This window comes from Bison bison, unplaced genomic scaffold, assembly GCF_000754665.1.
Source record: "Bison bison bison isolate TAMUID 2011002044 unplaced genomic scaffold, Bison_UMD1.0 scf7180017864508, whole genome shotgun sequence".
Lineage (NCBI taxonomy): Eukaryota > Metazoa > Chordata > Mammalia > Artiodactyla > Bovidae > Bison > Bison bison.
Window position 1 is genome coordinate 4321248 of NW_011495064.1, and position 23862 is coordinate 4345109.

At 47.5% G+C, this 23862-nt stretch overlaps 1 protein-coding gene across 2 annotated transcripts in view; it reads left to right on the forward strand.

Moving 5' to 3' along the window:
• CNGA3 (cyclic nucleotide gated channel alpha 3) overlaps positions 1 to 23862 on the forward strand; it is a 37588-nt gene that overhangs the window by 7350 nt on the left and 6376 nt on the right. For both annotated transcript variants that reach the window (XM_010829613.1, XM_010829614.1), the window contains 5 exons: positions 7814 to 7950; positions 15612 to 15725; positions 16563 to 16742; positions 19930 to 19983; positions 22834 to 22899. In XM_010829613.1, coding sequence (XP_010827915.1) covers positions 7850 to 7950; positions 15612 to 15725; positions 16563 to 16742; positions 19930 to 19983; positions 22834 to 22899 — 515 coding nt within the window. In that variant the 5' untranslated portion in view covers positions 7814 to 7849. The remainder of the gene's footprint in view (positions 1 to 7813; positions 7951 to 15611; positions 15726 to 16562; positions 16743 to 19929; positions 19984 to 22833; positions 22900 to 23862) is intronic.

Here is a 23862-nt window from a genome sequence, read left to right on the forward strand (position 1 = left end):
GACATTTCCTTCTAGTCCTAGTTTATTGACAGTTTTAACATGAAAATATGTTGGATTTTGTCAGATGCTTTTCTTGTACCCATTGAGATGAACATGTTTTTACCCTTTAACCTATTAATACGGTGTACTGTGCGTTCTTGTGCTTAGTTGCATCCACCCTTTGTGACCCCATGGACTATATAGCCCACCAGGCTCCTCTGCATGGGGATTCTCTAGGAAGAATACTGGAGTGGGTGGCCTATCCCTTCTCCAGGGGAACTTCCCGACCCAGGAATTGAACCCAGGTCTCCTGCATTGCAGGTGGATTCTTTACCAGCTGAGCTACCCAGGAAGCCCAATGTAATATACTAGGCTAATTAATTTTGGATGATAAGCCAACTTTGCATTCCTAGAATAAGTATCACTTGACCATAATATAGGATACTTTTTATGTATTACTAGATTTGGTTTGCTGCTGCTACTGCTGCTAAGTCACTTCAGTCCTGTCTGACTCTGTGCGACCCCATAGATGGCCGCCCACCAGGCTCCCCCGTCCCTGGGATTCTCCAGGCAAGAACACTGGAGTGGGTTGCCATTTCCTTCTCCAATGCATGAAAGTGAAAAGTGAAAGTGAAGTCGCTCAGTCGTGTCCGACTCCTAGCGACCCCATGGACCTCAGCCCACCAGGCTCCTCCATCCATGGGATTTTCCAGGCAAGAGTACTGGAGTGGGGTGCCATTGCCTTCTCCGTTTGGTTTGCTAGTATTTTGTTATTAAAATCTTTGCCTATTAATATAATTTTCATCTTCTTACGTTAAGTTCTGATATTTAAGTTGTTTATACTTGTGCCATGTCCAGAGAATATTGACATTATATAGTTGCTTCCCCTTTCTGTTTTTGAAACTCTGGAATATTTTTATCTCCTTCATATAGGATCACATTCATAGAAAACAGGAGAGGACTATCAGGTACAATATTTGCACTGTAGAGTTTTGTCCCATTATGGAAATTCTGAAACAGAAGGCCCTTTAATAATCTACTGGGTCTTGGTTTGTACCTCTGTTCCACAGAGTTCCCAAAGGTATTCTACCTGCATTTTAAGGGTTTTTTAAAATGTATATTTAAATATTTTAAAACCCCAAATGAATAGAGATAGCTTTGGTTGGTATGATGTGTTCCATACCTAACTTTATTATTTGGATATTATGGTCAAAATTAAGTTATATCCCACTGATTGTCTTTATAAAAATTATCAAACATTTAAACAGAACGCTACAAGTGAATGTTTTTTTAATTGGGTTTCTGTGAAAGACTTCATCTATGTGCCATAGTCTATGTCCCATTATTAGATGAAGAAACTAAAGTGCTAGGTCACATGCCCAAATTGAAGGCTGAGCTGAGAAGAGACTCCAGCTCTCCCTTCTCTTAGTACAGTACACATGACCACCTATATTGTCTTTCCAATGTCATTTGTTGCAAACAAAAGATATTTTACTCAGGAAGCTGCTTGAAAACACAAAACCCTTATCATTGAGTTCATGTACTAATGTCTGCTCTGGTCCCTGTGTTTGTTCTGTGGCTGGCTCACATGTCTGAGTGATTCAGTGGCTCAGCGTTAGAGATTTTCCCTTCTACCCTGAAGTTCTCAGATGAAATAGGAAAGAAGGGAAAGGCAATTAGAAGTGTGCTTTAGATAAAAGTTCCAAGGTGTGCAGACTTTGTGGGAGTTACTAACTTATCTTAGGAGTTTAATTTGACAAAATGAGCCTGCCCAACCTCACACTTACTGAGAATTAGCTGAGTGCTTTTTGCCCAGAGTGATGCTAGGTAAGTTGAGTTGTGGAGGCTTGAAATGGCTGAAGCCCAGAGACAGGTTACTTCTGAGAAGATCAAAGACCCCAAGTGGTAAAAATGGTCCATCCTAGCTGGAGAAAACGGAAGCCTGGGCCAAGTGTGTGCGCCCAGCACGACTGCAGGGCTCTCCTCTGATGGGGATTCCCATCTGCTTGGTGTGAGTTTGTGTCCAAGCTTAGTGCCTCACTGATCGGACCTGCCAGACCCTGATTGAACAGGAGTCATTACCCAGGACAGTGATCATTCACAGAGGCCTCACACCTCTCTGTTGGCGTGCTACGTCCAGGTTTTGGAAAATGACAATGTGTCAGTTGACATACATGGAACCAGGACTGGTTTTCATGTTTAAGCCAAAATAAAAAAGAGGACAGGACATGGACAATATTTTTTTATTATGAGAAGTTAGTCATCACAAGTGGGGACCAAGATTTTTTTTCAGAAGCACATTTCAATTTAAAAAATAGAGCTTTACATGTTTTGACTTCCTTTGTGGCGTACTTGCTCTCTCCCTCATAAATTCCCCTCCGTTCTTAAATAGGACGTAAATGTTCAGCATGACTCATTCACAGAAGTGTTAGGAGGATCAAATGAGTTTAATACAACTTAAGTTATCAAGAACAGTACCAGGCAAAGAGGAAAGGCTAATAAATATACTGTTGTAATTATCATTGTCATCATTGCAGTTACTCACCTGGATCTTCCTCCCTTTATACCACCTACTTTTTATTACCTACCATGAGTATATAATGGGTGTTTTGGAGGATAAAATATTTTAAGTAAAGTTTATTAACTTCTTTAAGTCTTCTGGAGTTAATAAAGGAGTGAGAAAAACACAAGAACAGCTAGGCAAGTTGTGTTAGATTTCTGCCTACATAGATGCCCAAGCCGAGAAGAGTGGAGAGAGTTAGAGCTATGCACAAAAGACAATCAAATTCTTAAAGGTGCACAGCACAGTGGTTCACACGTGATAGATGTCGAATAATGTTAAATAATTATGGTGATTGCTCCTCACATAAAAAGTCTCCTCAGACCTCAGTGGTGCCTAAGACAGAATTAGTCGCCTGCCATCTGCATTGCTTCCCATCATGCCTCTGTCTCTATTTCAGCACCTCTCTCTCCTCCCACTGCTGTTTACATGCCTGTTTCCTTATGCAGTTTTGTGTCTTCAAAGACAGGGACCTGTTTTCTTCATCTTCATACTCCTTGGGGCCAGGTGCAATGTTTAGGACACTGAAAGAATCAGTAAGTGTGTCAGTGGGAAGAAAACACGTTGGATTTAGTGATGCTGTTAAAAAAAAAAAAAAAAAAAAGGAATTGTCTGAAACAGTATGTCCTAAATTCCCCAGTCAAGCCCTGGAAAACACACGTGGACTTGGGAGATGATCACAAACCACTCACCCCTGGGATCCGCTTCAAGGTCACCCTAGTAGTTGGTAGGCTGTATCTTCTTCCCATGCTTGAAAATTAAAATTATATTTGTGCACTTCTAATCTCCTGCAGTGGGTGTGATAAAATAAAACAAACCACAACATGGACTTCACGGTCAGAAAGGCCCTAACCTGCATTTCCTCATCTCCAAAATCAGCTTCACTATTACCTCTTAAGGTTCCTGTGGATGTACAAATAATGGATATGCAGGTGTCCCACACTCAGGGGACCCTGGCTGGATGGTGGTTTCCATTCTCAACAGAGCCTCAGTATTACTGATTTTAATTTCATGATCTCATCTGTGAGTTCTCCTAGAGTTTGTGGGACCAAGAGATGTGAAAGCACTTGGGTGGTTGGGGAATTACTTGGATTGAATTAAATGTTTATTCTGCCTTTCCTGGGCTTCCCATGTGGCTCTAGTGGTAAACTGCCTGACTATGCAGGAGACATAAGAGATGCGGGTTTGATCCCTGGGTCAGGAAGATCCCCTGGAGGAGGGCACGGCAACCCACGATGGTGTTCTTGCCTGCAGAATCCGATGGACAGAGGAGCATGGCAGGCTATACAGTCCATAGAGTCTCAAAGAGTCGGACACGACTGAAGTGACTTAGCATGCATGTACCTGCCTTTCCTGTATGAGTCATACTATTGAGCAGCCAAATAGTATCAAATTTTCTTTTTTTAAGAATATTTCAGCTAACTTATGAAGATGGAATGGTAGAATATCACCAATATGCAACTCCTAATGAATCAATGATCACCAATGGCTGCTAAAATCACCCAAAGGAATATTCTTGCAAAAAAAATATGGAACCCAAATTTAACTGCATCCTGAGTACAGCTACCAATTTACGGGAAACATTGTAAAATTGGAATTGGCAAAAATCCATACCGTGGGAAACTCAATAGTACAAGCAGTTTTGGTTTTTTCCATAAAAAGAAAGAAGAGAAATGCATAGAAACTTTAGATTTAAAAATACCAAAGAGACACATCAAGCCATCAGAATATATAGACCTTGTTTGGATCCTTATGCTTTTAAGTAATTGTAAAAAGACAACCATTATGACATTTATGAAACAGTTGGAGGAAAAGATCTTATGATTTATCTTAAACTAACATTTTCCTTTAATTATGTACATTTTGCCCTGCCCTACCCAACCTTGTTCTCCTGGATAAAGAACACAGAATTAAAAAAGATTACTTCTAACCTTTGAGAGGTCTGGGTCAAGTGCCCACTTACCATGTCTAAATAACTGAAAAACCTTCTCTGAGTTGAGGTAATTCCCTCCTCTCACCGTAAGAACCCACAGAATTTTGGGTAAGGGCATACTGGCAGGCAGCTTTTTGGGGAAAGTGGTTCCAAGGAAAAGAAGAGTCTTCGAAGACAAAACAAGGAAAAAAGGGGAAACCACCCCAAGTGTAGATTATCAAACTAATGACCACTATGGGCAGCTGGTTAGATCCTTCCAGGGCTTCTCCAAAGAGCCCTGTAGAATATAGGTCTGAATTGTCTTCCTGAGGGGACAAAAGAGGGGAATATCTATCCTTGGTTCTGGGTTCTATCAGTCAAGGGTTGCCTAAGGAGGGCTTGCAGTCTAGCACTTCTGGGTTTGCACACGTGTCACAGTGGCCTCAGAACATGGTAGCATGGGGAGATTTGATCTCCAGTCTCCCATCCATGGTTTGCCCCCTTCTTTTCCCTTTGGGTTTATCCCAAGTCACAGGGGAGACTTTCACACATGCACGTGCACATTCTCCCCACACGTCCAAGCTCCATTTAACCCTCCCGCACAAACAGCTCCTCCTGAGCTACCTGGAAGTCTAAGGGCGTGAACACTGACACACTTCTCAGGAAGACAGACCTGGGAAGAGGCCCCAGCAGTCTCGAGAGCCGGTCCACAGCCTGCTGGGCAGAGAATTTGGGGGTCCAGGGCATCCAGAGCACAGCCTATGTCCCGTTGGTCATGGGCTGTGGTTGGAAAGTGGTCAGAGTGGGTCCTTTAAAGAATGGGACCCCAGGCAGGGGCCCTACTGCTTAGTCCAAAAAGCAGTGCCAGTTCCTTTCTACCCACAGACTTTACACTATCAGGCTCTGGAATCAGATTTTTGTTCATCTTGGCCCAGGTCTCAAGCAATAACATTAGGGAAACTGCTCACCTGTTCAGTTTCTTCATTGGAAAAGGGAGGCTGCTGGGGGGGTTAAAGGAGACAGTGTTACACAAGCACCTGCTCTGTGCCTGCCATGCAGGAGCTCTCCACAGCGGGCAGGTCTACGAGGGTCCAGAAGTCCTGCCTCCATTCAATGGCATCAGGTCAGGGTTTGAGCCCAGGGTGGAGAGGGCAGTTCAGGGAAAGGGTCCAGACTGGAGGCAATCACATTTTTCTTTGTCTGGAACAATTTTCCTGGAAAGGTACAAAGAGTAATTTTGATAGGTTTTCGACAGAGTCCCAGACTTCTTTAAGAGTTTCTCTAGATCCCACTGTAAGCTCCTTGAGGACAAAACTGCATATTGTTTTCTAATAAAACCCTAGCTCTTAGCGTATTGCCTGGCACATAAGTGAGTACAGTCAGGGCTCAGTTAAAAAATCGCTGGATGGATGATTTCAAATTATAGATGTATTTCCTTAACGGGAGATTCTTGTTTCATATGTTGGCATCACAGTTTCCACAGGTATCTCAAACCAGAATCACTCTTCCTCAGCCCTCCTCCTTCCCCAGTCCCTGCCTCAGTGGGCAGCACCACCAACCCCGCACCCTTGCAGTCATGGCAGCATGACTCTCTCATTTATCCTTGATCAGTTGCCATGTCCCCATGCTCCTATCCATTTAGTTTTTAAATTTATTATATTTGATTCACTACCACAAACTAGTTCAGGCAACGATTGTCTCTTGCCTGAGATACTGCAGCACTTAGCTGCTCGTGTTCCCTGAGTATATCCTCCCCATTGCAGCCAGAATAACCTGTACACATCTGACCACATCCCTGCTGGGCTTAGAGTAGAATCCAAGCTCTTGACACAACCAGCAGGACTCTTTGGTATCTGTCATCTGCCCTACTTGTAAGATCCTTGAGAACTGTCTTTGTCTTATATTTCTTTGTATCTCCTGTGGTCAGCCAGAAACTAAGTTACATAAATGAACATCGTTTTCAAAAACCAAAACCATTTTTTGTCTATTGAGAAAACTATAAAAATTTTAATTAAATCATGGACTTAAGCTATCAAATCTCAGAGATGAACCAGGACTATTTAAGCCAATATCTTTACCTCCCTGAGTAACATGTGATGAGCACGGACCACATCTATGTTAGGTACTTTGGTGCAGTGCTCTGGGGTCCTTGCACCGACCTTCCTTTGGATATGAAATTAATTTAGTTCTGGAGCGAGCCACTGGGCTATTTCTGGAAATCACCATTTTTCTCTGGAGTGGTCTCAACTGACTTCTGACACACTTAAGCCATGCAGCAGCTCAAGAGAGCCTGTGCTCATCTGCCTCAGAAAAACTATCCTCAGGAATTTATTTTCCTCCTGCAGAATTTTGATCAGAAATCATGCAACTGGTCTGCTGTTTTCATCATGCTAGCTGTGCACTCACATCAGTTTTCTCATTGATCAGAGGGGCACCTTCCACCGTTTGCTGAAGGGAGAGTATTCATGGTCAGCACTGGGATCTCAATTTAGTCATCTTTAAATAGAGACAGAAATTGTATGTGTCTGATGAGGTTATTTTGAAGATTAAAGGAGATGAAGTGTGTATCAGGTTGAAGATCTTGTTTAAAGGTTTTTATAAATGTCAAGTATTTAGGCTTTTTATGCTTTGTTTTAAAACAAGATTTGGGGGAGCTATAAAACGAGCAAAATTATAAGATAAATATAGGAAAATGACAAAGTCAGACTTTTTTTTTTACTTTTAAAAAATTGTTTGTCTCTGCTGGGTCTTCACTGCTGTGAGGGCAATGAAGCTGCCCTGGTTGCAGAGCAAGTTTCTCACTGCAGTGGCCTCTCTCCTCTTACAGATCACAGGCTCTAGTGTGTGGACTCTAGTATCTGCAGCATGTGGGCCCAGCTGCAGCTCCTGGGCTCTAGAGTATAGGCTCAGTAGTTGTGGCACCTGGGCTCAGCTGCTCCACAGTATGTGGGAATCTTCATGGATCAGAGATTGAACCAGTGTCTCCTGCATTGGCAGGTGGATTCTTTACCACTGAGCCACCACAAAGTCAGAGTTAAGAGGGACACTGCATCATTGAAGAGAATCATGAGGGTTTAGCTTTCTTACATTGGATACCAAGTTCATTCATTTGTTTGATCAGCATTTAATTTTGAGCAGTTCTTGGCATGCAGCTTATACAAAGGAGTAAAAGACCTTCTTTGTGCTTCTGAATGGGAAGAAGAACCCAGAGAGAGCCAACTAAAACACTGTGGCAGGAGTTGTGAGAGAGATGGAGGAGGACGTGTGCCAGGGCTTGTCTGGGGAGCAGCCCTCCCAAACGAGCTGGGTGTTCAGTTACTTCCTCGTCCTGACGACATATCTGGTTCATGTTCATGTTTCAGCAGCCACCTTGGGGTGGAATTTGACACAGCAAGAAGATGGCCAAGATTAGCACCCAATACTCCCACCGCACCAGGACACACCCCTCGGTCAGGACCACGGACAGAGATCTGGATTGCATTGAAAACGGTCTCAGCAGGTAGGATGGGCTTTAACTTCATGCCTGGAACAGATTGTTCCCATAGCTGCTCTTGACCAGGGAGAAAGAATGCCTTAGCCTGTGGGCAGGACAGGTTGGAGGGTGGAGGCTGTTCACAGCACTCCTTCTAACTGCATGACTCCTCCCAACCCACACTGAAGTAGTTTTTATTCTCATTTTAGAGATGTGGGAAAATGCTCCAAAAGTTACATAACTTTGGGAAGGCAAGAAAATGAAGATTAAAATGCAGCAGATTAAACACGACTGTGAAAACGTCCCCAAAGTGCCACACTTTCCCTTGTGTACATCAAACATTTATCAGGCTCTGTCTGCACCAGTCAGTGTCCTGGGCACTGGGGTGGAGTACCAATCCAGTGCCCTGCCCCTCATTTCCAGGGGAGGGTCAGGACTCAGTCATGCTCATGGACTTGGGGGAAGGGGCCATGCCTGCCAGCAAAGCCATCAGCACCATCGATGATGTCCGACATAGGCAGTAACCTGGAAATCTGGGGCCTCTACTTCAAGCCCTGTTCCTAACTTACTGGGAGATCTGGGAAAATGCACTAAACCCTCTATGCCTCAGATTCTTCAATTGTAAAATGGAGCAGCATTGGGAAATGTGAGTATCTATTTGGTACAGACAGACTTACATTTTTTTGATGCTTCTTAAATTGTCAGTGAGTCAATTGAGTTAAACCAGGAGAAACTGTATTTCCAATATTAATGTTATTTTTGTCCCACGTATATAGCACTGAAAACTTCTCCCACCCATGTAAATTGCACATTATCTAAGGCCCAAAAACGCAACGACAGTCCCTCAGTCCTTGCATCCCTGGCACTGGCCCTCCTCCACCATTTTTCCTCACCCACTTGTGTATGTCTCTTCCTCTCTCAGATGCACATCTCATTTTTGTGTGTCCAGTTCTTTGTCCCAGGTCCTTAGCAAACTCTGCTTATGAGTGATGGACAGTAGTTTCCCCATCACTGCAAACTTATGCAGTCTTTGGATCCCCACTTTCTGGGGTTCAGGCAAAGGAAGGAAAGTCTCAAAGCATGCCAACAGATGTTTATTCCCTCCTACTCTTGCAAGATGGTGCTGAGACCCAGGAAATTTTATATGACTCAGGGGCATCATAAATTCTCACCCTACTCAAATCTCTCCCTGCTAACTGGCTGACCATCAATATCTGTGTTCCATAACTGAGGGCTCCTTCCTTTAGCTTAAGGCATTGCCCTTATTTAAAAGGGGAAAGAACACTGTTAGGACAGTTATCTGCTATTCAAACTTTGGTATATATTAATAGTTTCTTTCCCACATCAGAGCTGACAAAACCCCTGAAGAAGGGGCTGAAGAGGGGCTTCAAAGAGGGTTGCAATAAAATGGAAAAAAGGCCCAAGGGGGACTTCCCTGGTGGTCCAGTGGCTGAGACTCCGAGTTCTCAATGCAGGGAGCCTGAGATCCATCCCTGGTCAGGGAACCAGATCCCACGTGCTGCAACTAAAAAAAAAAAAAATAGGTCCAAGCATGGCACACAACAAGAAAGTCAGGCTCCCTGGAGACATGAGGCTCCTAGGATCTTGGGCCCCAGGGAGAGGGACAGAGGCTGTCAGGATCAGGAGCATGTGAAGCAACATGGAACTTCTCCCCATTGCTCCCTTTTGCTTCAGGCAGGACATAGCCAGAGCATCTCTGGGATCCAAGCTCCCTGGGGTCTGTCTGGCTTCTCCCAGTGGGAGAGTCAAGAGAAGGCAGGCCCAGCAGGTGGGCTGGGGCTCCTGCCCAGAATGCCTGCTCGACCCACACCACCACCACACGGGCCAGCTCTGCCCGACGCATCCTGGCTCTGCCTCAGCAGGTGGCCAGCAAGTCCCATCTGGTCTGAAGGCTGTTCAAGAGCCTCTGGTTTCCCAGAGCTTCTCTGTGAGCTCAGGTTGAGCCCATGCACACTCAGAGAATGGGTCCGCCACACAGCAGGGGCTATGAAATGCTGCCCTTGGACAGTCCTCTCTGCCATCTCCCCCGGGTGATACCATGCCCTCCCTCCCCTGCTCTGCATCCCCAGGCCAGCATGGTGACCAACAGCACAAGCTTGAGGCCACTCTGCCAGGTTTGAAAACTGGCTCTGAAAAGCTGATCAACAGCTCCAAGCCTTAGTTTCCTCATCTGCAAAATATGATAGTTCTGACCTCAGAGAGCAGCAGTGAGGTTAAAACAAGGCAAAGCTCATGGCACAGCCCCTGCCATGCAGTAAGCCCTTATCACCGCTCCCTGCTGGTCTTGGAGATGCTCACCTCCATGGGCCTTCTCTGTGTCCCAGGCTGAAGCCTTTTCTGGCCCCTCTGACCTCCGATAGCCCCAGCTGCCCTGACACCTGGATGGGCCGTTTCCTGCCTGTGTCCACATCAGGTTGTCTCAGCCTGACCACCAGCCAAGTCTCACTGAGCCCCACTGGGGGCCATGCCCAACAGCACGTTGTTGACAGATTAGTACAGAATCCCATGGAAACACTAGAGAGATCTCAAAAGGAGAGACGGGAAAAAAGCTTCCTTCATGAAAAGCATTAGCTCACAGAGGCAGGAGTGGGTTAACAAAAGTTTCCAGAATGGTTCCTTAGCATCACTGAGGATTCAGAGTAGGAGTTCACGCTGGGGATGGTACAGCCTTGGGCCAGAAAGTTGCATCCAGGCCCCTCCCCTGCTTCTCAGAGCAGCCTAATATCTGCCTATGGACAGACCAATTTTCCCTGTAAGATTTATTTGAGCAAAGGATTTTGACACAGTCACATAAAAATTTTAAAGTTTCTAATCGCCATTTCGAGGGAGGAAATGGAATCTGAACAAATCAGATCTTTGCCTTGAAATTCCAATCCTTTTAGAAAGCTTTTGGAGAAATAATTACAAACGGGTGTCCTTAAATATGAATCACTCTTTATCCTCAGTGATACCACACAGCTGTGCTGGGAACCTGTGTGTTGATTGGCCCTTTGCTGAGGGCCCCCCAAAGAGGGAAGATGTCATCTTCCTGTCCCCTGAGACATCTCTCTTCCCAGCTCTTTCACCAAATTAGAGACCGGTTTCCATTTCTCTTTTAAATCACTGAGATCATTTTGCTTGTGAAGAGTCATAAGGAAGGATCAAAATGTTTCCTTTGAACAACAACACAAAAAAATTAAATTTACACCTTGAAAAGACCAGAAATAAAAATATCCTGCATTTTGCTCTTTCTATTTAGATCTGTTTCATTGACTCAATTATTTAAGAGCTCCTTGGCATATTTTTGCAGATAATGCAATAAAGACTTCAGAACCTGCTGCAGAGAATTGCAGCTAGCACCAAGGACACCTCAACCCCCAGAGCAATCTCCTGGTGTAGCTATTTTAGATGAGCTGTTGGGCATAGAGGGTCATGTCCTAAAGAAGAGGAGACTTCTTCGTGCTGCTTCCTGAGCAGAGCCCAAAGCAATTATCACAAAAGAAAACCATTTGCAACCTGCTTCCCCAGGACCGAAGGCAAAAATGCAGTGACCTCGGTTCCTTGGTCACATGCGGCTGGGGCAGCACCTGCCCGTCACTCTAGTTCCTCGGGGCTTGGGAGGAGAAGAAAAATAATGTGTCACACTCTCCACCCTTGTTCTAAAAGGTCACTTCTGTTCACTCGCATGTCTCCAGAGTCACTAGAGGAAGACACCAGATCCACAGAGCACAAAGTTAGTTACCAGTTTCCATTCTGATGAGAACCTCTGCTTCCTCCAGTGACAAAAAAGCCTCACCTCATGGACATGAATTCCTCTGTATAAATGAACACAGAAGATGAGCTTTACGTGTTGAAAATGACCTTGTCTTTCAAAAGTTTCTTGTGTTTCACCAGTTGTCCTTGTTCTTGCTAATTACCAGCTTCCCAGGGCTTCTTCCTGTAGAGGTAGCATCACCACTGAGAAGGAGTCTGTGAGTGGGAGGCAGTGTCAGGTTGTCCTGGCCTGATCTGCTCGTTCTATAGAGCCTGCGGCCTGTCAAGTCCTCAGCTAGCTCCTCAGCCAGCTAGCAGGACGGGGCCTGGCCCCCAGTCTCCACCCTCTGTATTTCCCTTCGAGGTTCTGGATCTCTGATCTTGCAGTGATTGGCAGAAGGTCCTCCCTTTCAGCAGTACCTGTGTGTCCTTGGGGACTCAAAATGTCACCTCAGACATTTGTTTCCTCTCCTCCCACCCCATCTCCCCTTCTGTCTACCTTGTGAAATCAGTTTCTCTGAGGAGTAACTCATTGGATTTGCTATTATTTAGATATCTCCCAGGCGTTTAAAAAGGGTAGAGATTCTGGAGCTAGAAGAAAGACATCAGGGTAGAACTTTGGGCATCAAGAAACAATTAAGGAGATGCATCCAGAAAAAAAAGCCCCTTGGGTCCCTTGGACTTACATCATATAAGACCCTTCCTGTTCCTCACAACTAGATGTGCCTTTTGGGACTTGGGTGTTTGAACAAGTCATTATGAAATCAATTTTTCCTTTGTTTCCTTTTCGAAGACCAGGAAAATTAAAGTCAGAGAGGGTAAGTGACAAGCCTGCAGTACACCTAGCTAATAGGCGTTGGGGTAGGGACTCAAACCCAGGCCTCCGGGTCCCCCACTTTGCTGCCTCCCCTTCCAGTGGATGCCGTAGGTCCAGGCCACATGCAGTGGCTCTCACTGCTGCCAGCTGCAGGCCTGCTTTGAAATCTGGGGTGAGTTCTGCCCCTCTCACTCACCCACAAACCCTGATGTCATGCACATGGAGTCTTCTGCTGCGGATGCAAGTAAATCTGCTCTCAGGAGGTGCTCCCACACAATTAGCAGAAACCAGACTAGGCAGAAATGCTGGGCTGACTGCCTGGTGCCTGGAGCTCCCTGAGGAGCTGGTGGGGACAGAATAGCTTCGTCCTGGGGACCACCTCCAGATCTTCCGGGCACACAGGCCATGCAGAGCTCCAGCCCAGCTGCCAGTTGCTGCCCCCACCTCCAGCTCCCCACCCCCAGGCATGCCAGCTGCTCGGAACCAGGGATTGGAGAGATGGATTCACTTGTCCCCCTGCCTCCTCCTCCTGTAACTGACCCGGTGCCTTGGAACATGCATTCCCAGCTTTGTGGTACACAATATTAGAAGGGCAAGGGAATTGTAGCTTCCTACTTGTAGCAGGGCCTCTGATAGGGTCTCTCTCTTTAAATTAATTAATGTTATTTTTGGTTGCACTGGGTCTTCGTTTTGGCGTGCAGGCTTTCTCTAGTTGCAGCAAGTGGGGGCTACTCTTTGTTGCGGTGTCCAGGCTTCTCATTGCAGTTGGTTCTCTTGTTGCAAAGCATGGGCTCTAGGTGCACGGGCTTAACTAGTTGCAGCACGCAGGCTCAGCAGTTGTGGTGCATGGGCTTAGTTGCTCTGCAGCATGTGGAATCTTTCTGGATCATGGTCTGAACCCATGTCCCCTGTATTGGCAGATGGATTCTTATCCCCTGTCTTATCAGGGGAAGTCCTGATAGGGTCTCTTATATGTATAAGGTTGAGGTGTGAGTGGTCTCTTATGAGATTAGAAAGAGAATTTAATTAGGTGCTTTGGCAATAAAAAAAACATGCCCACATAGTGCAGCTAGGGGAATCAGAGTCATGTGTCTAGTGGCATGCTACAGAACTCAGTCCTCAGTTCAGTTTAGTCCCTCAGTCATGTCCGACTTTGTGAGCCCATGGACTGCAGCACGCCAAGCTTCCTGTCAATCGCCAACTCCTGGAGCTTGCTCAAACTGATGTCCATCAAGTCGGTGATGCCATCCAACCATCTTATCCTCTGTCATCTCCTTCTCCTGCCTTCAGTCTTTTCCAGCATCAGGGTCTTTTCCAATGAGTCAGTTCTTCACATCAAATCAAGAAAGTATTGAAGTTTCAGCTTCAGCATCAGTCCTTCCAATGAATATTCAGGACTAATTTCCTTTAGGATGGACTGGTTTGATCTCCTTGAAGTCTAAGGGACACTCAAGAGTCTTCTCCAACACCATACTTCAAAAGCATCAGTTCTTCGGTGCTCAGCATTCTTTATAGCCCAGCTCTCACATCCATACATGACTACTGGAAAAACCCTGGCTTTGACTAGATGGACCTTTGTTGGCAAAGTAATGTCTCTGCTTTTTAATATATGCTGTCTAGGTTGGTCATAGCTATTCCTTAGCAAGCTTAGCAAGCGTCTTTTAATTTCATAGCTTCAGTCACCATCTGCCTCAGCCATGTCCTATTCAACTTTTGCTTTAACTAGAAAATACAGAAGGCAGATTCATGAGTGGGTGACAGCAGGCTTTGAAATGGGATGGCATGGCATTCAAATCTCAGTTTTTCCAGTTGGCTACGTGACCTTGGGAAAGTTACTTAATCTCCCTGAACCTGTTTCGTCTCTTATAACATTGTTATATGATTTAAGTGATAAAATGTAAGTGGCTGACGTACAGTAAGCAGTCAATAAATGGCAGGTACTTTATGTGTCACTCTGTGTGTTTTCAGTAAAAAAAAAAAAAAAAAAAGTATCCTCGATATGGGGAAGCTGAGGGAGAGAAGAACCTGCTGGCCATCAGGGCTGAGCAGGGACTGCCTGGAGGAGCCATTGTGTGGTAGTGAGCCCCCCACCCCCACCCCCCGCCCTGTGCTGGAAACAGCAGGGCTGTTGCAGAAAGGAAGAGGCAGCAGCTTGGCGGCTGGGTTGTGGAATTCTGACTTCTGATCACTCACTAGGGAGACACAGAGCGTTTACCCTGACAGTAATTCCTGCTTACTTCTTCAACCATGTTGCCACCTTGTTAAGAAGGCTGATTAGGTTGGAATAGGTCATGTGATCGAATTAATTTGTCTTGCTTGGGCTCTTCAAGACTCAAAGGATGAAGTGCAAATCCTTAGAGGCCAGTGCCTGGATGGCTTTTAATCAGGCTGATCAGACTTCAGCCCCAGGAAGTTTTAAAGGGAAAGAAAGGAAAACAGGCCCCAGCAGAGAGCTCTTATTCCAGGAAATTCAACAAACACCAGGCTCTGCTAATGCTCAGACTTTTTGCCCTGAATTGCTCAAGGGAAGGTCCTCCGCCCCTACCTTGGCAAAAGGGCACAGCAGAAGTGGACTTTCATTTGAAAGCACTATACAAATATGAAGCCAATTCATTACAATATTTCAGGACCCTCCTCTTAATCAGTGGTTTCCTGCAGCACATACACACTGGGACAGAGGGCAAGGGAAGACCTCCTGGAGGAGGCGGCACTTGATCTGGCTTTAGAAGAAAGGGTTTCAGCATGCAGAGATGTGTGTGAACCAAAATCCTTGTTCTGGAATCCTCATGTGGAAACAACTGCTCTGGCTCTAGAGGCAGGCACAGTACCTCCCCCACCCCAACTCCCTGCCCTCGGTGCTCTAATAAGGACCACTTCCTGCTGGCTGGCCCCTTTCGCCTAGGCTATGGGCAGTGGCCTCCTTGCCATAAAGTAAAGGCCACATTATCCTAAAAGCCAGGATCTGCTGGAGCATGAACTGAAGGGTGGAGCTCTGGGGTGAGGATCTCTGACAGTGGCGTTCCTCTAAGCAGAGCATCTGGCCATTTCGGTCCTCAACATGTCCAAGAGTTGGATGAGCTGGAAATCAATTTTGCTTGCTGCATATTTGATTTCCTAGGACCCACTTGCCATGCGAGGAGACATCGTCAGAACTGCAGGAAGGCATTGCCATGGAGACTAGAGGACTGGCTGAATCCAGGCAAAGCTCCTTCACCAGCCAGGGTCCCACCAGGTAAGTGACTGGTTTCTGCCCTCAGCTTGGGAATAAGGAGACAGAGGCAGAAAGAAGATAAGTCTTAGGAAGAAATGGTGATGAGGGTGGGGTTGCAGATTTGGAGAATAAAGGGACAGGAGAGGCAGTTCAGAGGTGTCCAGCCGAGAAAGCCATGTCCAGTTCAATGTGGGCAGCCAGGAGCCACCAGACAGAGGGAGAAGGTAAGGGAGACGGGGCCACCTGTACCAGATGGGGCTGAGGGAAGGTTTTACAGGGAAAGCTGGAGCTTAGATGCGCTCTAGGCATGCGGGCTGCCTGGGTTCAGGTGCCTGAGGCCTGGACCGGATCTGCTCCAAGACAGAGGTCAGTGCACATTGCAGAGGGACTTCTCCACAGGCCTGGAGACAAAGCAAAAGTTTGTATGGACAGCAATTCATAGGACAAGGGTTGGAGAAATAACCTAGGTTGTATCTGGGTGCTTGCTCCATTAAACTGGCTCTGAATTTTATCCCTATTTGGAAATTGTATTTTTTTTTTTACTGGTCCTCTGCTTACCAGTCATAACAAAGAGCTTTACATGGGGCAAAAGGAAAAATGAGCAGAGAAACTTGCTAAGGCCCCAGTGGAAGGATCATGCCTTTGATGGAGTCCAGGCATTAAAGTGACAAAGCCACAATGAAAATAGTATCCCTTATGGAGGAAGCTCCATCCCAGGTGGCAGAGGAGGGAGGAAGAAGCAGTTCTGGGGAGTGGGGGGCAGGGGTGGGGTCGGCATCACTGCCCCTGCCCCACCCTCTGGGAGGGGGCTTCCGCCTCCTTCCACTGCGCCCTGGCTGCCCACCTGTATCCTTCCAGGTTGTCACGCCTCATCATCTCGCTCCGTGCCTGGAGCGCCAGGCACTTACACCAGGAGGACCAGAGGCCCGACTCTTTCCTAGAGCGTTTCTGCGGAGCCGAGCTCCAAGAGGTGTCTAGCCGAGAAAGCCATGTCCAGTTCAATGTGGGCAGCCAGGAGCCACCAGACAGAGGGAGAAGGTAAGGGAGAGGGGGCCACCTGTACCACATGGGGCTGGAAGTGCTTGCTGCTCCTGTGGGCCAGTGTGGATTAACCCAGCATGTGGCCTGGAACGTCGGTGCCCAGGTATTCCCTGAAGAAAGGGTCTGTTCTGGGGTTAGACTGCATGCTCTAAGCATCTCCATCAGACTTCAAGAAGCCCTGCAGGAGATGAAGCCCTTTAACCTGAGGCCCCAGCCTCAACTGAGCTCTGACCCTGTCCTCCGCAGAGCCCCCTAGCACCCCCTGCTGCTGGTGCCTTCAGAATCGCACCTGCAGGACGTTGGCCTCACCAATCTCTCCATCAAAGGACCCTCATCCTACACTGCACTGTGACCTCTCTTGCTAGAAAACTGAGGCTTTTGTACCACGAGCCTCGGGGAGTACCTACATAGTACCCACAATTTTATGGATGGGTATAGGTGCATTTTCTGGGGAAAAGATCTGAAGGTTGGTTAGAACTTTCAAGGGGAACCTTCCAACCCCTGGTTAGGTTGAGAACAATGAGGGGACGATAGGTGGGCCTGGGGGGGATGGGGAGAGTGTTTGCTTTTCATTAGGAGAAGGGTCTGCAGAACAAGGGCTCTGAGCACCTTGCCTGGCCCCCTACCCAGAGGGGAGCTTGTGGCTGGTGCTGTGGGGTGCAGGAACGAAGAGAAGTTTGCAGGGGCTAGACTGATATCCCCTGCTCCCCCGCCCCACACAGAGCTGCTGCCTCCCCTCTCCCTCCTCTCTAGTGCTCTTGAGAAGCACCCAGCTTCTGGTCAGTGGGAGACCACTGAGCCACCACGGATTGAATCAGGTGTCGATTAACAGCAGAAGGTCTCTTTAGGACCCTGTAGCAGTAGGAGAGGTAAGCCTGCGGGGGGAGCAGACCTCCTCTCAGCCTCACAAATGAGAGGACACTTGCTCAGAACCCACTTTAAGGGAAAGAGGGGCTTGAACAAGATCTCTAAGCTGAATTCTCTAGGTCATGTCAGGATTTAAAAGACATAAAAAGAAAGGTGAAAAGAAGCATGGTTGTTGCAGAACCGACAGTCCCTATGTAATTTGATAGAGAAAATGCTGTTTTTGAGCCAAAGGAACAGAAAGGCTCAGATGTGGCACCTCAAACAGGCAGAGAAAGCCCCTGGGGACTGAAGGCTCTGAAGCTTTGGGGAAAACAGGATGGATCTTCTCGGAGCTTCAGTTTTATTTCCAGATTGGGGTGGGGGGGTATATTTTTATTACAGGTTATGCAGTACATTGTGAAATGTGCGAGATACACAAGCATGCTTAAGATAAAATATGACAGTTCAAAGAAATGTCTTGCTAGTGACATTAGGAGGTCTGCAGGAGTCTTCCCTGCTGAGGAAGGCATGAGAATTGCTGGCTGCGAGGCAGAGGCCCAGTGGAGCAGCGTTTCCGGGCTACTGTTTCACACGAGTTTGGACAACAAACCCTTGGTCTGCTGGGCTGTGAGAAGGGTGCTGTGGAGGGCCTGAGCGCTGGGACATGTGCAGGTTCCCAGAGCTTAGCATCCTGTGAGGGAGCTCTAGGACCACAAGGCACACGTGCTGTTCACTGCTGAGCCAGAGAGGAGGGATGCAGGCCAAGGAAGAAGGGAACTTGGAGAAGCCGGGTAGGGCAAAGGTGGTGTGTGGCAGGGAGGTAGGGTGCAGGGAGCAGAGAAGGGGTAGGGAGGGAAGGAGGTTTGTTAGCAAGTCAACAAACTGGTTCAGTTCCTTGGCTTAACTGATCAAACTGTCTTCTCTGCAACTTGAGATTCATGGAGACGAACACTAGACTCTGTCCATTTCCCTGTGTGACCAAATAAGTGGAGGGTTGAGCTAGGACCCCATCAGGGCCAGGCCCCAACTTGCCACCAATGCCTGGTTAACTCACTGGAAGGTTCAGAGTGGGCAGGTGAATGCAATGGTGCAGGATGGGAGCAGAGTAGTCAGGGAGGCTTCCTGGTGGAAGAAGACCTTGAATTTCCAAGGCCAAGTCCTATTAGCAAAGCAAAGTATGCAGAAATGGGTCTTAGATCTCCTACGGGTTGGGCCCAATGAGATTATGGGCACAGGGGTGTGGCAAATACATGCCACTGCACCCCAGACACCTAAACTTTCCTTTGTAATAGCACAGCTTTGATTTCTTGGGGCATTTTCAGATGATAAATTAATCCCCAAAAAGCAATTAGAGCCACATTCTGAATGGAGGGAGGGAGGCATGGGCAGAAGTACCAAAAAAAGTATTTGGCTGGATGTTCGACATCAGAGGAGAGGTGCTTTGAGAGTCAGTCTGGAGTGTCCCAGGCACTGGCTTTGGCCCCCAGACCTCCTGTCCTGTGACTGGTCTGCAGTGACCACAGACAGGCAAGCCGCCCTCCAGCCCTGTGAGGCCAGGCTGGCTTTCTTAAACCAGCTGTCACACATGTGAACTGGCAGTTGAGCTCACAAGGATCACGCCTTTTCCTAAAGAACACCATCAAGAACTGCCCAGTCCAGCTTTAAATGAACATCGCTGGGAGCAAAACCAATCCCCGCCTTCTACAAGATTCTCACATAGATCTGGGTAGTGGGCCCTGAAGTTTTAAGGTGAATGTTGGGGACAGGGGTGGGGAGGATGGGCTGAACCCTGGGGCAGCTCTGCCCTCGGTCTATTTTTTGCCCTAAGAATCGGAAGCGACCCCTGTGATGGGGTGTCTGAGGGAGGGGCCCTGTGAGAACCTCATCCCTGCCCACCCTCTAAAAGCGCTGCTGCTGCTGCTAACTCTGTCCACCTTGGCCCAAGGCGCTCAGCCTCTTCCCCCAGAAGCACCCGAGGGCGGGCACCATGCTGGGTGGCCTACGTGCCCTCCGTAGCGTCTGGTGCACTGCCTGGCATGTGCTAAAACGCAAGAGGAATTGAGGCCAGGGTGCTGGATGGGATTCAAAGAGGCACTCCGCATTTATTCAGAATCCTCACGTTACCCAAGTGTCCATCCTCTCCTCTACTCTGAGGCATTCACCAGCACAAACTGGTCACACACACAAAAGAAGTTTGTCCCCAACGATAACAATTCCCTGTGTTAAAACTGCGTGGAAAGGCCCAGGAGACAGGGGATGGGAGTCCCAGAATAACTGCCGGAGGGCAAGGGGTCCCCAGCAAGTGGACCGAGTCCAGATTCTCTTTGCCTTCCCGCAGTGCCTGGCCCCTGGCCAGAAACAACACCAACACCTGCAACAACTCGGAGGAGGAGTGAGTACCTCTGCCCCCTCCCACTCCCCACCGCCGCCCTCCTCCTGTAGACACGCCAGCTGTGTCTCCCTCCTTAGTCCTGCTGCTTCTGCCACACCCCCCAGACCCTGCTAGAACCCTGCTCCTGGCATTGGAAACCCATCCCCATGGACAAACGTGGGGAGGGACCTATTCGGTGAGACTTCCTTGGGCAGGTCCTCTTTTCTGTGTCTTGCACTGTTCTTATTTATAAAGCGAAGGAGTTGGATGGGTAAACATTTTCAGTGCCAGCACCCTCTGTTGCTATGTATCTGAAGGTGCAAAGCTGGAGTCCCTTTACTGAGCAGTGGATCTTCTCCTTCATGATAAGAATGTACTTTTCATTCTATGTCCTCAAGCTCCTGTGTGCCAGGGGAACGCTCTTGTCTTAAGGCTAATTTGGGCCTCTTTGGAGGATGTGATCAGGATGTAATCAGTGGAAAAAGGAAATTTAAATATTTCCAGAGAACAACCTCTTGAAACCCTGGCCCACTGCAATTGTTTCCTACCACCTGATGCTGAGCTGGCAGAGAAGTTTGATGTGTGATTCTGGCAATGCCATCCAAAAGCCCAAACAGGGAGGGTGCATGTGGTGGGGCCATTTACATGTGTGAACACATGCACATGTGTGCCCCATTCTCCAGCCTTCCTTTATGGAACACCATGGGGATAAGTAGGGAAGGGGGGGGGGTCTCAGTTGGAGCCTAGGAGGACAATATCAGCAAGCAATGCCAATTTCTTGACTTCCAGTTGACAGAGAACTATGCCAAGGCTTTTTCTGATTATTTCCCTTTGTTCTGATAGAATTTTTGTTTCTGTTTTCCTCCTTGAACATTAGTTGCATTGGGTTTTTTGTTTTGTTTTTGTTGTCTTTTAAATTTATTTTTTAATTGAAATAAGTTTACAGTGTTGTGTTAATTTCTGGTATACAGCAGAGCGATTCAGTCTTATATATTTATATATTCTTTTTCAGACTCCTTTCCGTTGTGGTTTATCACAGGAGATTGATTATAGGTTCCTGTTCTATGCAGTTGTTCTTTATCCATGCTATATATAATAGTTTACATCTGCTAATCCCAAACTCTTAATCCATTTCTCCCTTGAAGTGAAAACAAGAAGGGCTTCCCAGGTGGCTCAGACAGTAATAATGCCTACAATGCAAGAAATCCAGGTTCAGCCCCTGGATCGGGAAGATCCCCCTGGAGAAGGGAATGGCAACCCATTTCAGCATTCTTGCCTGGAGAATTCCATGGACAGAGGAGCCTGGTGGGCTGCAGTCTATGGGGTCACAAAGAGTTGACCTGATCTCAAACTCCTAATGCATTCCTCCCCCTCAGTTGCATTTTGTTTACATAAATTGGGACATCAAATCCAGAGACCCAAATGTCAGAAAAACAAAATGATTTAATATGCAAAATGATAGCTGTTTCGAAATGCTTGATGTCAAGGCAAACCTGACATCAAACACCCTTGAAAGTCCTGCAGTTGAGTAAAGGCTCAGGATACTGGACTGGGCGGAGGTCCTGTGGGTGGGTCTCCAGGCTTCTCCGACCTGGGGCTAGGATGTGGGCAAGGATGGGGGTGGGTGCAGTTGGCTGCATCAGGCTCTGATAAATCTTTTCAGATGGGCTCATACCATGGGTCCAAGGACCAAAGGACAAAACAGGGAACTGTTCCCAAATGGGGCCACCTGGGCACAAAGATACAGAAGTAATTCTTATGGACACCTTCCCCCACTCTTCCACCACATTTATGGCATTTCGCTTAGTCCATGGGTTCTGAAATTTTCTTTCTCCTGATCAAATTGTTCTCAGTCAAAGCCACCATCGATTCGTAGCTCTGTGCAGGTCCCCTGGGTCAGTGCTGGTTGCATTCCGGGACACAGCTGGATGGCACGGGGTCTTCCCTAGGCCTCAGTAGGTTGGTAGCCAGAGGAAAGGCCAAAGCTTGTAACCCAGGCCACAAATCCTGAACAAGGGTGGCAGAGCCTGGTGTAATTAAACTCCCAGCAGGGCTCAGTGTGCCCAATAAGCTTGTGGGCAGCGCCCTCTGCTGGTGTTTTGGCATTAAGACTTAAGCTGCTGAAAGACCAGTAGATTCAGAACAGAGGATGGGGTGACTGACTGTCCTGGCTCTTCTCATTTACCAATTATAACTTTTTGTTTCTACTCTATTAATATGCTCATTGTCAAAAACTTGGGACACAGAAAAGCACCCATGAATGGCACACGCCCACAAAAGTATACTCTATGTTAATAATTGAACCCCAGTATCAGAGAAGCCCCTCTTCACATATCAGCAAATATACCTCCAAGTTTTCTCTAGGTCTATGTATTGAGAATATAGATGGGTAGATAAATACATACATACATACATACATGCTAAGTCGCTTCACTCATGTCTGACTCTTTGTGACCCCATGGACTGGCTCCCCGATTCTCCAGGCAAGAATACTGGCGTGGATTGCCTTTTCCCTCTCCAGGGGATCTTCCCAAACCAGGGATCAAACACGCGTCTCTTACAAATCCTGCATTGGCAGGCAGGTTCTTTACCGCTAGCACCACATACATGCAATACATTTAATATATATACTAGTTAAGAGCATTTGTATCCCAACTCAGCTACCTAAGAGCTTTGTGACCTTGGGCAAGTTACCTGACCTCTCTGTGCATCAGCTTCCTGCCATTACTATTATTGAAATCAGTAAGCTCGCTTCACCCCAACGTGCTGGAAAGATGAGTTTCCTGCACCACGCCCTCTCCTTCGGTCACTGCGGCCTGCCCTCTCCCCATGGTATATGAAAATTGCTAAGTGTCACCCTGTGTCATCCAGTGACAAGGCGAAAAAGGAGGAGAAAGAGAAAAAGGAAGAGAAAAAGGAGAACCCCAAGAAAGAGGAGTAAGTACGAAGAGAAACTGCCCCCAAAGAGGGGAAGTTCTGGGGTCACAGCACGCCCGGTCCCTCCCCAGGGAGGAGAGAGAGGCTGACTCCGTGGGGCCTCAGGGTCAGCCCTAGAGAGGGGGCTGCTTAGGGCTATGGAAAAGGACTTGGTCTCAGGCAGGGATCAGGCCTGCTGAGACCATGTGAGGGTTTCATTCTGCAGGGAAAGTTGGGGACCTCAGAGTGGGGCTTGTAGGTAGGCAGGGTGGTCTGCAGCCCTGGGTGGGCAGCTGGGGGCTTCCCTGGGAGCCTGCTCTGGTGCCCTCTTCTGGGGCGTTCTGTTTGCCCACCGTGTCATCTTCACAGGTGGGGTATGTGGAGCCCCTCTCCCGGGCACTAGAAAATACTATGTTCACAAACTAATTCAAACCCAGTGATGATGAGTGTTGGTGGTTGGGAATGTCCAAAGCCCTGTCAGTGAGAAACTGATCTTGCATTTGCTAAGTTGAGGTGCAACCAGAAAGGCAACCCAGGGTGTCCTCTGGGGTGCAGGAGCAGCTCTGCAGGCCTAGTGGGCATGGTGGGGAGTTGGCATGGGGGAGGAGACAGGTGGACCCAAAGAAAAGATCTCCAGTACCACCTATAAATTCTAACCCTCCGAAAATCCTGAAAATGAAAGCAGAAAGCACCCTAAGCTATTTCTTCCACTCAGTCTTGGCTGACATAACTGCAGTGATTCCCAGATTGGTGGTTTTCAGTGGGAGGCAGGACCCCAGTGCTCGGAAGTGAGGCTTTAGAACATCTGCACAAATGCATTTAGTGAAGTGGACAGAGCACCTTCCTAAAGGGGACCCCTGGGATCCCAAGGTCAGTCCAGAGAGGAGCTGCCTCAGAACCGCCTGGGGCGAGGGTCAAATGCACCTTTCCAGACCCCAGCCCGGGAGGGGTCTGGGAGGGCCTGGGAACTTGCATTTTCCCAAA